General features: G+C 41.3%; 1 protein-coding gene across 4 annotated transcripts in view; it reads right to left on the bottom strand.

Moving 5' to 3' along the window:
- Positions 1-14,212, bottom strand: part of LOC124485070 (sterol 26-hydroxylase, mitochondrial-like) — a 29,122-nt gene extending 14,910 nt beyond the window's left edge. The window contains exons 1-9 of one of the 4 annotated variants that reach the window (XM_047046375.1): positions 11,904-12,581; positions 11,437-11,753; positions 8,768-11,204; positions 5,737-5,936; positions 5,290-5,487; positions 3,261-3,424; positions 2,996-3,162; positions 2,734-2,815; positions 2,236-2,436 (exon numbers count right to left, since the gene is read on the bottom strand). In XM_047046375.1, coding sequence (XP_046902331.1) covers positions 2,236-2,436; positions 2,734-2,815; positions 2,996-3,162; positions 3,261-3,424; positions 5,290-5,487; positions 5,737-5,936; positions 8,768-8,922 — 1,167 coding nt within the window. In that variant the 5' untranslated portion in view covers positions 8,923-11,204; positions 11,437-11,753; positions 11,904-12,581. The other 3 variants (XM_047046374.1, XM_047046376.1, XM_047046377.1) reach the window with 3 other exon arrangements.
- Positions 14,213-14,726: the final 514 nt, after the last annotated feature.

Genomic DNA, 14,726 nt, shown 5'->3' with positions numbered 1-14,726 from the left:
ACAAATCGTTTACTTGTAATCTATTGTCATAATATATCCGTGTGAGGAATGTTTATTTTAACGATTGAAAACAGATGCATCATAGACAGCTGTAGTATGTGTTTCCCGGGCAACAGAGGCTAATGTCATGATGCTAATGCTTCAGTGAAATAGTAGACTGTTTCCGAAAGTAGATGTACTTCCTTAATAATATTAGCTTATATTGTACATTACACATTACAACTGTGTGTCATATCACAAAGTAAAATGAGCAAATAGTTATCACCCAGGCCTCTTTGCTTGTGGCGTTTCTGCAGCTGCCTTGCAGTAAAGCAGTTTGCTTAGCCTCCTCCCATAAGTTAACAAGCTGCTAAACTAATGTTCTGCTAGAGACAGTCACGCGAGCTTTTGTGACGTTAGTGACGTTAGTGGCGTCAGTGACTGTGGCTAGCAAGTTAGCCACCATTAGCTTCACCTTTCGCCACAAATTCTTAATGTCTACTTAAACCGTGCAACGGAACGTAAATCCCAATACAAGCAACTCAATCGCTACCAAGACGAAACTTTTGACACCTAGGTTGTCTATGTAGTCCAAATATTGACTGAGTTTTAGGGGTGTGAAGAGAAACAATAATAATAATATATATGTGAGATTACAATGGTTTGTGCTCGCCAAAGGCAAGCACACCCCAATAATAATAATACCAACAAACACAATATGGTCCTCCTGACGGAGGAACCCTAATAAGAATACCAACAATAACAATAGGTTCCCTCCTACCGGAGGAACCTAATAATAATAATAAGAATACCAACAATAACAATAGGTTCCCTCCTACCGGAGGAACCTGATAATAATAAGAAGAATACCAATAATAACAATAGGTTCCCTCCTACCGGTGGAACCTTAATAATAAGAATACCAACAATAACAATAGGTTCCCCTCCTACCGGAGGAACCCTAATAAATATAGCTGCAAGCAGCGATGCGGGTTCCTCCGCAAAATATTATAAACATGTACACTGTAGAAGATCGAGAGTTGGACAAAAAAAGAGCAAAACTACTTCATGTTTGGCCAACAACAGGATGCTCATGAGTTCAAATCCCCGTTCAGTGGAGGAACCCACATCGCTGCTTGCATCTATATTTACAAATTGCTTCTATGAGGTGCAAAAGTGACTGGAATAGATGATGTGGAGGTTGAACAAGTTTCAGAGATGACAGGGAATTTCAATTGTGATCTTAGAAATATAGGTACCAGCTGCACAGGACTATATAATTCCATAGATCTGTGTGTGTGTCACCAATTTTATCCCGGGCACTGTGCACTATCTATAGTTCACGTAATCTATATTTTTGTATTTCACTGCCATCTTAATCACTGACTGTATCACGAGCACTGTGGACTAGTTAAAAAAATTGACAGACACACAGAGAGAGATTCCTGGAATTATTAGATAGATCCCTGGGGAGAGGGAGACACGGTCTGGTATCAAGTCTTTGAAGCTTCTCCAGAAAGATAAGGCATTGTATGAGGCGGCATGTAATGCAAAGTTGGAGGTTCTTGTGGTGATGTGTTCAGCAGCATACCATGGTTTACAGAGATGATCAGATTGGCATCTTGTTGATGGTCTCTGTTACAGGGACAATACCGTGACCATTGGTGAGCAATACAACATCGGTATTGCACCTCCAGTGCGTCAGGTCACAACACGTTCTAGGCTTGAAGGGTATTACACTTACACTCCAATAGTTCAGATAGGTCAACAAAGATAAGGAATCATTTTGGGCACGTTCATTCATTCCAATTGTTAATCTGCTTCTCTCTGAGGTTAAGAGAAGATTTTCAAAATAAAATGTTGTCAGAATGGAAGGGATACACGGAGGTGTTGCACAAGATGTTTAAACTTTGCAAAATTACACTTGCATTACCTGGGAGTTCTGCAGCTTGTGCGGTACCAAATTAATTAACTGAATTAATGTTGCTGACAAGGAGGCCAACGAGGATGATGCTGATGCAGAAACATGTGACAGTTGTGTACTTTGTACCGTACCAGTTTGTATAAGGTTAAATGTAAAATAAAATTACAAATAAAAAACGGTTGCCTTGTTTATCTTACTTCATCAGATTTTAATGCACCGTTTAATCAAAGGTGGGGTTTATTCAAGGTTGGAGTTTAATCAAAGAAATACCATATTTTTTTGTGCACTTCTCGGCCAGCATAAGCTAATCTACATAGCAGATAATTTCTTACCCTTGACAGAGCAAGGTGCATCTCAAGCTCTGCAATCCGCCGGCCAACACATCCCCGCACTCCAAAACCGAATGGAATTGAGCCAAAAGGGTTTGGCCGATTTCGGCCATCCCTTAGCCATCGTTCTGGCTTAAACTTGTTTGGCTCCGGGAACGTTTTCTCATCATAGCTGATGGCATAGTGGCAGAGTGTAAAGGTAGTCTGAAAAGAATGAGGATCAAGGATATCTTTCAAATATGTTTTATTTTACAAAGGCTACTCAATGAGAGGAATGCAATGTTTTGGGTAAAAAAGTGACCTACAATGAAATGGGAGCAGGGATTCATGAACAAGAAACTTCTAACATATGTAAAATGCTGGCACTACCAAAATATCTCTGATCTAGGCTCTGATCTAAACTTTGAAAAGCCTTTTTATTATGAACCCTGTCCCTATATTGTATTGTGACATTGTGCAACAGTTTATAACTCTGGTTTGGTTTCATATAAACAAACTCACCTTTTTGGGGAAATAATATCCACCAATAATTACATCATTTTCTGTCAAGAGACGTGCGTTCATGGGGACCACAGGATACATTCTGGTAAAAAGGATTTGCATAATGTAATGCATCATAGGAGTGTTACACATTTAATGCACAAGTTTCATTTCACATAATCCAGTGAGTTGGTTAATCCCAGGACATTAAATCATATTCAATTATGGAGCAATTTCTACACAAACATAGATTATATTTGATTCTATAATCATTGGTCCTCACCTCAGTGCTTCCTTGATGACAGCCTTGAGATATGGCATACGTGCCACGTCATAAGCTGAGGGGATATCTTCTCCTGGCACACATTTGGACACCTCCTGATGAAGGGTGTCCTGAACTTCAGGGTATTTGGACAGCAAGTACATAGCCCACATCATGGTATTGGATGTCTTGAAAGACAACAAAAATGTTTTATGAATCAACTTCCCCCTCAATCCACTGTTACTGAGTTACACGGACGGCTGGTGCATTTTCAGAGCTTACTAACCGTGTCCACTCCTGCCAGTATTAACTCGGCAATGCTGCCATACACCTCCTTATTGGTCATTTTGGTGTTGGAGAGAAGGTATGTTAAGTATTCTCCTTCCACCTCCTGGTTTTTGTCCACACGCCTCTGAATGACATCCATCTTCATGTCAATTAACCTTCCAGCTGTAAGACAGCAAACATTTTAAAGGTCACATGACATGAAAACTTCACTTAGGACGTTATTTAACATTAATATGAGTTCCCCTAGCCTGCCTTTGGTCCCCCAGTGGCTAGAATTTTTGATAGGTGTAAACCAAGCCCTGGGTATTTTTTTTCTCCGCCTTTGAGAAAATGAAGGCTCAAACGCTTGGTTTGAAAATCTCCTTTGTGATGTCACAACGAGCCAGGCTACCGCCCTTCTCTCTGCTTTGCCCGCCCAGATAATCTGGCCCACCCATGAAAAACTGAGCTACGATCGTGCAAAGGCAAGTGCAATATCAGTTTTTCCTGGAGAGACATCATGGCTAGCAAACGAACGAAGCATAACAGTTGCTCAGTGTTTGGATGTACAAATCAAAACAAAAGTATTTTTTTAGTTCCTTCATCCAAGCCTCTGCACAACCAGTATCTTAATTTTATTTTCGCTGGAAATGCGCCGACACAACTTCCCAAAGATTTGTATGTCTGCGCAAAACATTTCAGCCAATAAGCGGAGCTAGTTCAGGCATGGAACTCGGTCAGCGCGCGCCATATCACCCATCGCCGTGTTCTCAGCCCATAGGCTTAGCTTGATAGGCGGCGCTATAAAGTCGCACACATGCACGCACACGCGTCCTCGATTACCCTTGTGTTCTGCGCTGCTGCCACCCACCTCCATCCCCTTCGCCCCCATGTGGTCTGTCTGTTCTCCCTGTGGGTGATTTAACTTGTTGCTCCCTGCCTCATGTCATGCATGCTGCAGTGAAGGCAGGGAGCGCTTCCCCATGTACATCCATTCCGCCAATGTTAAACCATTTGTCATGTGTATGAATGAATGGTGAAATCAATCACGTGAGTGTCTTGACTGAACTACTGTTTCCTTAACTTGAGACAAAACAAAGTTGGCCTTGCTGAAATTACATTCTGGATCATTCCAAACTCTCCTTGGTCAAGCTACAAACCTTGGACAAGTAAGTTAACTAACGCTATATAATTTTGCTGTTTTATTGTATATGGTTACTAAGCTTGCTACCCTTAGAATGTGGCTGTAACATTAGCTCTGCAGCTAACAGCTGAGTTACTGTTGCTAATGTAAAGATATAATGTAATAGATGGCATCAAGTGTGTGTGTGAATTGAAATGTTCATGAGTGTGCACCTCTGCAAACCAGGGTGATCAGATGAGAATGGGCAAATTCGAGGCATTTTACAGTAGCGGGGCTACGAGCCAGCTGAGTTACTGTCACTAATGTAAAGGTAGATGGTATCAAGTGTGTGTGTGAATACAAACGCTGTAACGCCAGTGTTGTACACTTCTTTGTTATTTGGATAACCGTTCTGCGGTTGGTGTTATGGCGCGCACAATATCCGCCTTTACCCAATTGAAATGACTATGAGTGTGCACCTCTGCAAACCAGGGTGATCAGATGAGAATGGCTAAATTCAAGGCATCTTACAGCAACGGGGGCTACGAGCCATTGTGATACATCATAAACATTAGCGCATGTTGCCGGCCCTCTCCTCCTCATTAGCATTTAAAGCTACAAACACAGAAACAGCGCGTTTTGAGGAAAGCTCATTGTGGGACTGCTCGTAGTGGCTGTAATTATGCACCAAGGCTGAATTTCGGGAAAGATACTTCAGATACAGTAATAGGGAACCACTAAGGCCTATATAAAAGCATCCAAAAACAGCATATCATGTGACCTTTAAGCTTTTATATACTTAACATATGAATTCACGTTTAAACTAGTGATTACTGGTAGTATTATGCTGCTGTTTGTGTTGAGTTCGAGTTGGCTTGATTGTGTTCGACAACCTCAAATATGTCCTTCCACTACCATTACTGACAGAATTTGAAGATGCCTTCCCAGCCAGCGATGTAGCGCCCCCAATAGGGCAGAAGGTTGCGACTCCATTTAGGAAGAAGTAAAGCCACCATACTGTAAGAGAACATCTGAGCTATGGAGTCAATGAAGTTCTGCGTCTCCTCTGGGATCTTGTCCTCCAAACAGCCAACCCGTGTCTCAAAAAGAATAGAGGAGATTCCTTAAAGAAATCAAAATAATCCACCTGTTACAATAAATACACACTTTACAACAAACCCCGTAAAAAATGTATTCCATTAAACTGTTAACTTAAATTGAGCTAAGGTTGAAGTTATTTGGAGCTTGATTTAATAAGTTCTAAGCACTCTCTTAAAATAATAATGTCATGGGACTAATTTGCAGATGGTCAGAAGTCTATCTGATGACATACACATTAGTTAATATTCCTTCTCACAGTTTGTCTACACACCCTCCAAAGAAAATCGGTACAACTCATTAGACAGATTTGGCACCAGGTCTCCTGTGGGGCTGGTCTGACGCAAATGATAGATTCTCTTGATCAGGTCGGTGACCACCTCGTTGACCACATCTCCATACTGCACCGATTCTTTAGGATGTAGCATGCGCTTGTTCAATACTGCCCGCAGTTTGTACCACCTCTCCCCTTCCCTTAGAGGAAACACAATATCAGTAAATGCTGAAGGTATCATAATATTGTACATTCAAATATATCAGTTATATTTTCAAAGGCAACATCCTTTGGCAAAGCAAATCCAAACAGATCATTGCACAATGTAATACTATTTTTGTTCCTGGGTAGTAAGTGTTATTTCCTAATTGCTTATGACTCATAATATATAAAATGGTTATTATTCCCCACAAATTTAGCTTTTGAGACCAGGATATTGATATTTAGAATGTAACGTATTTTACGGATAAGAGGGCGCATTTTCTATGAGCCGCATCCCACCTAAATAGGAACCATGTATTCGTAAATTCGAGTCTAAGGCTCTCTGGAATATAGACCGACTGTTTATTTACCAAGGGACACTAGTGGACAGCTTGCAAAGCAATCTAACTAGACAACATCTACAATCAGGGTGAACACTCAAATTATCTAATCTACAGACCATAGCATTATACATATCAAAACAGACAACAATAGAACTTTGAAAAATGCTTATCTAACTAAGCTAATGCCCTTAACTTTGTAGCTTTTCAGCTTGCCGCGGGGCATTCTGGGTCCAAGGGCATTAGCTGTGTTTGACTTCATGCAGCGCCGGCGTTGCCTGCAGACCGGCTGAAGCAGCCAATGGCAATCTCAGCTTCAAGGCAGCCTGCTGCAGCCGGCTGTGTCTAAAGGCCGAAATATGCTTCTGCGTCTCCGTTTCCGGATGGGCGGGCGCACGGATACGGACGGATAGACTGCGTTTATGGTTCTCCGTAGGCTGTGGGTGCTGAAAACAATTCACCGCCAGAAGAGTAGGTGGCGCAACGGTTTTTTGTTTAGACGTCGTTGAGTGTTTATTTACCTAGGTTACCGAAAAGTCGGAGCAAATTTACAAATTAGCCGTTCCATCAATAAAATACGCACATTTTCAGCAACTACACTGCCCATTTCTCGTCACATTTTAATTCAGATTCTGATTTACACGTACCGTTTAGCTGAAATATGAATTTTAAAAACGTTACAAGCATTGGCGGTCAAAGGATTCTGTTCGTCCTGCTATCACGGCAACCCCGCCCCTACCCCTGACGCAAGCGGTACTTAATACTGACCAATCACAGCCAAGGGGGTCTCCGTAGCTCTCCGTAGCTACGACGGAGAGTTACAAAATTAAGGAGGTGCACGTCAAGCTCTCCGAGGCTCTACGAGGGCTGACGGAGAGCTTGTAGAGGGCATTCCACAGAGACGAGGGCGTTCCCATGTGTCAGTTTTTCGAAAAACGCAGAAGCATATATCGGCCTTTATTGTCCACACAACCATATGAAATTATATCTAAAACGAAACTACAAAGAACTCGGTTACACTACCGAAGTTGAATTAGCCAATGTCGTTAGCGATGCTAGCTAACGTTAGTTTGCTAGCTGTATAGCATTTCACTGGGTCTTGTTTGATTTACTGAAATTATTATGAAATGTTATGTTTTACTAGCCATTTGCCTATTTGAGCAAGTCACTGTATTTCCAAGCCCTGATAGTGTAACTGAGACTACACAGTAAAGAATTCCTCTTTCAAGTAATAAGCCCCCGTTCAAGTGTTGAGCATTAAATTAGCTGCAGCTGCATGGTCTGTAGAGATCTTGGGACAAACCCACTTTTTTTGTTCTAAAGCCGGGCTACAGGCCGATTCAAATTATAAGCCGTACAACCACAAGAAAACTGTCAAATCAGGGTACAGGCCGTGGCTTTATTTCCGTAAAATACGGTAGGCCTACCTATTTCCCCAAAAAAACTGGCAAATGTCTTTTCATGTACATTAATAAAAAAAACGACATATGAATCCAATTTAACATGTAGCCTATTCATACTAAAGTAACACAAACATTACTACAAAAGACTTAGAAGCGAGTAGATTTTCGAGATTTACGATTATACTGTAAATCATAACCCTGGAAGATGCTGTGGATGAAAAAAAAAAATTAATACCATTTGTTGGATTAATGTTAAAAAACTATGTATTGGGTTTTTGTTCCATTGAGTTACTATTTAATGTCACACTGAAGGGGTTGTGTTCAATAGTCTGTGGAGATGCAGAGTGATGGTGCCACAGGATTTCAGGATGTGATTGGAATGTTATAGTGGGGGATACACAGAACTGAGTGTTGGCAAGGAGAATGTTTAGAACAGATGTGACCTTTGACTTGACAGCTGTCTGTGACAAAGGTGTCTTTGTTGGACAACAAATAAAGAACATCCTGGATTGCAATTCATTCTCCAAAAAGTTCACTAAGATGGAGAAAGCAACTTGGAACAGCTTTGCCCCAGTGTTTCGGGGATTCCTGAGCAATCACAAAGTCTAAAAATATGTGGAGTTGGTTGAGACTGGTTAAGAATTATGACACAATTGGCTGTACAATGTCGCTCAAAGTACACATCCTTGATTCTCATTTGCTCACATTGCTCACTTCTAAATCTTTTGTAGTCATTTTTTTATTACATTGGTATGACTTTGATTAATTTGAATTCATGTGTTGTTTTTGTCTGACTGCGAACGAAGACACAAATTGGCAGGAAAAATCAAGGGATGATTTTCATAGAATATATTGCTTCCTTCTAAGTGTGACAGCTCACCTGTCCATGTATGGACAACATTTCCAAATATGACTCCGAACATCAAATTTACATACTTACTTTCCCCTAAAAATGTCTTCGAACAGTGTCATCACATCAAGTTCTCTAATACACACTGAAAACAGTGAGTGATTACAGACTATCTCCTGGGATTCAAAATGGTAGACAGGAACATTCCCTTGCTCTGTCTTACTCTATGATCTTACTCTGTGAATGGGCCATAACCAAGCTCCCTCATGTCACGATACTCTGTCCATAAAGTCATGTCCCCTCGACAGGGAAACTTCTCGTCCTTCCTCAGGACTTCTTCTAACAATTCCACACTGCTCAGGGAGATGGACTTAAACCCCCCTTTGTACATAGAGCCGTACAGCCGCTTCTCATACAGCTTGAGGAGTAGGGCAGGCAGGAAATGCAGGGGAAAGAAAAGAAAGGAAGAGAAAGACAGTGAGTATCATAAATGAAAAAGGATGAGGCTTTACTTTCATCATAAAATAAAAGTTCCATCCTGCCTACATGACAGGTTAACAAATCAGACATTATAATATGAAACAAGCTGGTAAAAAGGTCTGCATATTGGCAATCTTCCGTTTAATACTAGAAGCGCTGAGAGCGGTCATTTGGGCCCAGTGAAGAGAAAACAATTCCAGGACCCCACTTTCTTGATTTTTCCTAGGGGTGTTTTATCACCCAGTAGTTTTACATTCTCAAAATCACACTGGAAAAAGCTAATTTAAGGCTATTTTGCTTGTGTTTTGGTTTAATTGCGCATTCTGCCATTTTCCCCTGCCTTTCAAGGTTGCGATTTGCCTTTCTATCAGCAGATGCTACAAGGGTTCCCTTGCATAAATCTGTCATTCAGACAAATGTTAGGCCTATATAGCCTAAATAAGATATGTCTAGCAAAATATGTATAGTTTATAAGTCTATATAGTCTATGTGCAAAATGATGACAAAAATGTAAGTGAATTCTATGAAGTGCATTAGATTAGAGGGCGGCGTTTATTCGAGGACGGCGTGCTTGATTAGGAAGAAAGATTTAGTAAATTGTAGCTGCAGTGTGGCCGTCGACAAACAATGAATAGACAAGGAGGTCAAACACAAAGCCTAGTGTAAAATTTAAGCCGCACGTTTAGTCGGGAGTACAAGTGCAGCATGAGTGCGGTTACTCCCTTTCTCATTGGCTATCAATTAGGTGTGCGTGGGTAGTACCGCACTTTAACTGTCTCAAATACAAAGTGTTCTACGTCAGTGTTTTTCAAAGTCTGGGACGCGACCCACGGGGGATGAAAATTGGGTCGGCAAATATGTTTTCATGATTATTTTGTCATAAGCAGTGCTCGAAGTGGGCCGGTACCCACCGATGCGCGGCACTTCTATTTTTTAGTCTTAAGCGTACCGGCACTTTTGCTTGCGTACCGCTACTCCTCGCATGTAGCCAGCCCGGTACTCTACCACTGACAGAGAAAGCGTCAGTGTCAGAGAGATTAGCAGTGGTGTCAAAAGTAAACACATTCGTTACTCAAGTACTCAAGTATTGATACTTGAGTTTAAAAGTACTCTGGTAAAAGTAAAAGTGTCAAATTAACCTCTTTAATCAAGTAAAAGTAAAAAAGTACAGGCTCTAGAATCTACTTAAAGTATAAAAGTTAAAAGTAACCTTAATAAAATATAAATAAATAAACCATCTAAAGCTAAACTAGTTGGACCTCATAGTTGACACGACTGTAAGAAATAGAAGCTTAATTGAAAGCCGATAAGTGCTACATGGAGCCCAAGACATGGTAAAAATATTAAAGTAATAAAAAAATATATTAATGGTGTCGAAGACCACAAAGTTTTTCTCAAACTTTATTGGAATTTAAATAGAACTCCAAACTGGAGTTCAAGACACACTCTGGCCTGCAAAACTACCAGGACATAATTTCAGCAGCAACAGAATGTTAAGAATTTGAGTGTCTGTGGAAGGAGTGTGCTTGTCAGTGTGTGTGGAGGAGATAAATAGACTGCGAAGTGCATTTCAGTCTGTGTGTGAGTAAAACAGAGAGACTGTGTGTGTGAGTAAAACAGAGAGAGAGAGTGTAAGAGAGAGAGAGAATAAGAGAGAGAGTAAGAGAGAGATATGCTTGTCCATAATTCCCTTCAAAAACTGGGCAGTAAAACTGGACATAAACTACTACACTACCAACACCACTGGTGTCACAGGAGCATTTCGGTCCTTGTGTGAAAAAGTGTGCACGTCCGTATTTCTTGTGTTTGTAGGACAGAAAGAGTACATTGGAATTACCAGAACCCTCTGTTTAGCCTCAAAAGAAGCTGATTTTCAAAGTCCTTAGAACCAATGCGTGCCCGTGCCCTTTTTGGTCTAAAGATCAGTCCCGTTGCACTAAACAGTCTCTCGCAGGCTGCTGAGGCTGGGAGTGCGGTGTTAAGCCTCAATGACAGGTTGCATACTGCCGGGAAAGACTTAAGAATCTCTACTGCATCATCTCGGCATCCAAGGTAGCTCAAGCTGTTTTGCATTATCTTGAGAACTAGCCTGCTTGATTGCAGCAAAGAAGTCCTCCTCCTCTGAAGAATGGGAGATCTCTCCTTAATTCTCCACAGCTTGGTCCTTCAAGTGACTTTTGATATAGTCAAGGCCTATGGAATAGAAAAACAAAAATAGGACCAAATTGGACCATGGACTTGGATTAAAACATTGAAATTACAACAATGAAAGATGATTTTTATCAACTTTATATGGCTTACAAATAAAGATTGCTATTTGGTTTGCTTTTGATTTCTTCAGTAATTGCTTAGTATGTTAGAGATACTTCAAATGCAGGAATTTCCTCTATTAGATACTAGCATAAAGCAAACAGTGCAAACTTACCAAGTTTTAGGATGCATTCATCACTTGTCCAGCACATCTTGAATTTGGGGACTAGGATTGCTGCGGCGATTAGCTCTGGATCTGTAAGGATCTGTCCGAATCTTTTTTCAAGACCTGCTAGAAGTGCATCAATTAAAGGCCCACAGAACTTGGCGGAAATGGGGAAGTGCTGGAGCTTAGCCTTGAGTAATGTAATTGTTGGGACCAACCACCCCATTTGCACATTTGTCTCCCCCTGAAGAACATCAAGGGCCTTTGCAACTGGTCTCATCGTTTTTGCATATTCTGACAGAAATGCAAGCTCGACAGGCGTGAACCTGTTAAAACAAATAAAAAACGATTCTAAAATGCTAATCATCTGTGCAGAGGGTTAATAAATATACTGTATATAGTGTTTTATATCTTTTCAATTCAAAGTGAAAAAATATATAACTCAGCTTAAAAAATTTAAAGGGGCAGGTACATACATGGGTATCTTTAGTGCACTGCAAACAGCTGTAATGGCCCCTTCTCCTTGTTCCCTTGCAATTCTCACAATCCTTTCCCCTGCTAAGAAGAGTGAGTTCCACCTGGTTGCATTTGGCCTCAAGAGCTGGAGTTTGCAATTCTCTTCAATTATCTCAGCTGCTGTGGTGAATCTTGCCCTTTTGTTCCAAAGACTCCAGCACTTTGAAAACGTTGAGCCTGAGACCCGCTTGTAGACTGTGCTGATATTTGCCTCCTCAACATCAACTGTTGACACCAAGTTGAGAAGGTGGCAGGTGCAACGATAGTGTTTTGGAAGCTGATATTCCAGGCAGTCGTCTTCATCCAATATGGCTCCAGCTTCAACAAACTTCACGCTCTCAGTGTGTGTCAAGTTTTGGAGTTTGTAAGTCGTTATGTTAGGCTGGCTTCAGAAAGGTACTAAAAGAACGTGTGTGCCAAAGCCAGACACGTCAACAGAGTCCAACCAGAAACATCGGGTATGAATCATGAGCTTCAAACTTAATAAATAAGTACATACATACATGGCCGTAAGAACTAGGGGGGCTGAGGGTGCTGCAGCTACCCCTGACAGCACAAGAATTTACAATTATATTACTTGGAAAATCCACCCGCAGTAGCGGACTGGCCATCGGGAGCACCGGGAGAGGAATAACGATGGAAAACCAGGCTAAGAAACGTAAGGGTGGGGCTGAAAAATTAAGAGACAAGGTTTTACCAATTAAAAAACGGCTATGTTTATTTTACATAAAGCTCAAATAACTATTTTATGCTCAAATAAACGCCCAAAAAGTTGGCTCGCGCGCTAAGCGGGCATTAAGTACCGAACTCCCAATCTAGCGTCATATCAAACACAGACTGTGCATGCATTAGCAGGGCAGCTGTGGTGGCATATAATATTACTGATGACAATTACAACAAATTATTCTGTTAAACTTTAAAATAAATAATAACAAAAGGGAAATTGTATATTTGCAAACACCCTTTTTCATAACATTTGGGTCGCGATGGTTTGTCATTTTGAAAATGTTGGTCGCCGAAAAAAACGTTGAAAACCACTGTTCTACATTGTCTGTACAGATCTGTAGCATGCGAACTTGGGGTTGATGATGTGAATTACATTTTATATTGTACACTTGTGATTTACTTTAGTAATAAATAGGCTACTGTGTTAAAATGTAACCAATTAAATAAGCGTTTTCTGATTTTGTGGGGGGGGCAGCGTTTAATCGAGGGTGGAGTTTATTTGAGGGCAGGGTTTATCGAAGAAATACAGTATGTGAAACCAAATTGTCAAAAGTTATTTTTTAAGACTTAAAATTGACGCAATTGTCAAGGAATCATACCAAAATCTTAGAGCACCACATTTACTACTTTTACCTGTCATTTATGGGGTTATCGTGAACTTGGATTTTCCCATTTCAAACAATAGAAATCACTAGTTCTGTAGCGTTTTATCTGTTCCAAAACCAAAAGGGGAAGGGAAAACAGAAAATCGAGGCATATAAATTCACTTCAAGTTTGGCTTTTCCTATGAACGCAATGCGGAAGTGGAAATGTTTCCACCAAAAAGTAAAAAAAAAATGAAAATATTGGCATGTTTGGGGCCACCCACGTGGTTGCTGTAGATGGCTTCAGCAGCAGCATTGTGGCAAATGTAACCATGCCCATAAAAAATAATTTGATTATTTATGATGAGGTGTCGCACTGTCGCCTTTAACTCTGAGGACCCTAATCAGAACAGAAAGGCCAGATACTTCTGAAGGCCATCAAAGCAGCGAAAAGGGCTTACAGGACTAAGGTGGAGTCCAGCTACCATGGCTCTGACCCCAGGCACATGTGGAGTGGACTTAAAGCCATTACAGACTACAAAGGGAGAGGCTACAGTGAGACCCAGTCCCTCTGTCCTACTGCCAGACGAACTGAATTCCTTCTACGCTCGCTTTGAGAGGGACAGTGACCCCCCTGCAGTGGAGCTACCTGGAAGCCTAGCCAGTGGTGTGCCTTCACTAACCGCAGCCGAGGTGAGGCAGGGCTTCAAAAAGATCAACCCTCGCAAGGCACCTGGCCAGACGGCATATCAGGTAGGGTCCTTAGAGGCTGTGCTGACCAGCTGGCAAGGGTCTTCAGTGACATCTTCAACCTTTCCCTCAGCCTGTCTGTACTCCCCACCTGCTTCAAGAGGACCACCATTATCCCTGTGCCCAAGAACACCAAGGTCACATGTTTGAATGACTATCGCCCGATAGCACTGACCTCTGTCATCATGAAGTGCTTCGAGCGGCTAGTCAAATCATTCATCTGCTCCTCGCTGCCCCCCACCTTAGACCCTATGCAGTTTGCATACCGGTCCAACAGGTCTACAGACATAAAATAATGGAGAACAAATATATAAGCAAATGTCCAGAGAAAAATTTCAGTCAGACTCTGGGGTCTACTCATGTTTGTTGGAATCAATCCTTTGTGTTAGATTCGAATAAACACTTTGCATCATACTCTGCTGCCGTTTTCCGTGCTGTTTTAAACTTTGATATTGGTTAAGAACTTAGACATTTATTTCGACTACAATTTGACAAGCCGAGCCAGGAGGGCCAGTAGCCAGACCCCTGTGCTGACAAGCACATCGGACGCCTTGGCCAACAAAATTCAAAAGGTAAGCAGATTTTTTCTTTTTATATCTGCTTAAATTACGTGCGTATCCAAGGTGTGAATCCGCCCAGGCCAAACTGGTTCCTTTGCCCAAAATAACCTATTTCTTCAGATTAAATTGATAAATTCGTAGAGCACGGAAAACCGGAGTGTGA

Source organism: Hypomesus transpacificus, chromosome 23 (assembly GCF_021917145.1).
Source record: "Hypomesus transpacificus isolate Combined female chromosome 23, fHypTra1, whole genome shotgun sequence".
NCBI classification, from domain to species: domain Eukaryota; kingdom Metazoa; phylum Chordata; class Actinopteri; order Osmeriformes; family Osmeridae; genus Hypomesus; species Hypomesus transpacificus.
Note: the sequence above shows the minus strand (reverse complement) of the source record. Positions and strands in the feature narration are given on the sequence as shown.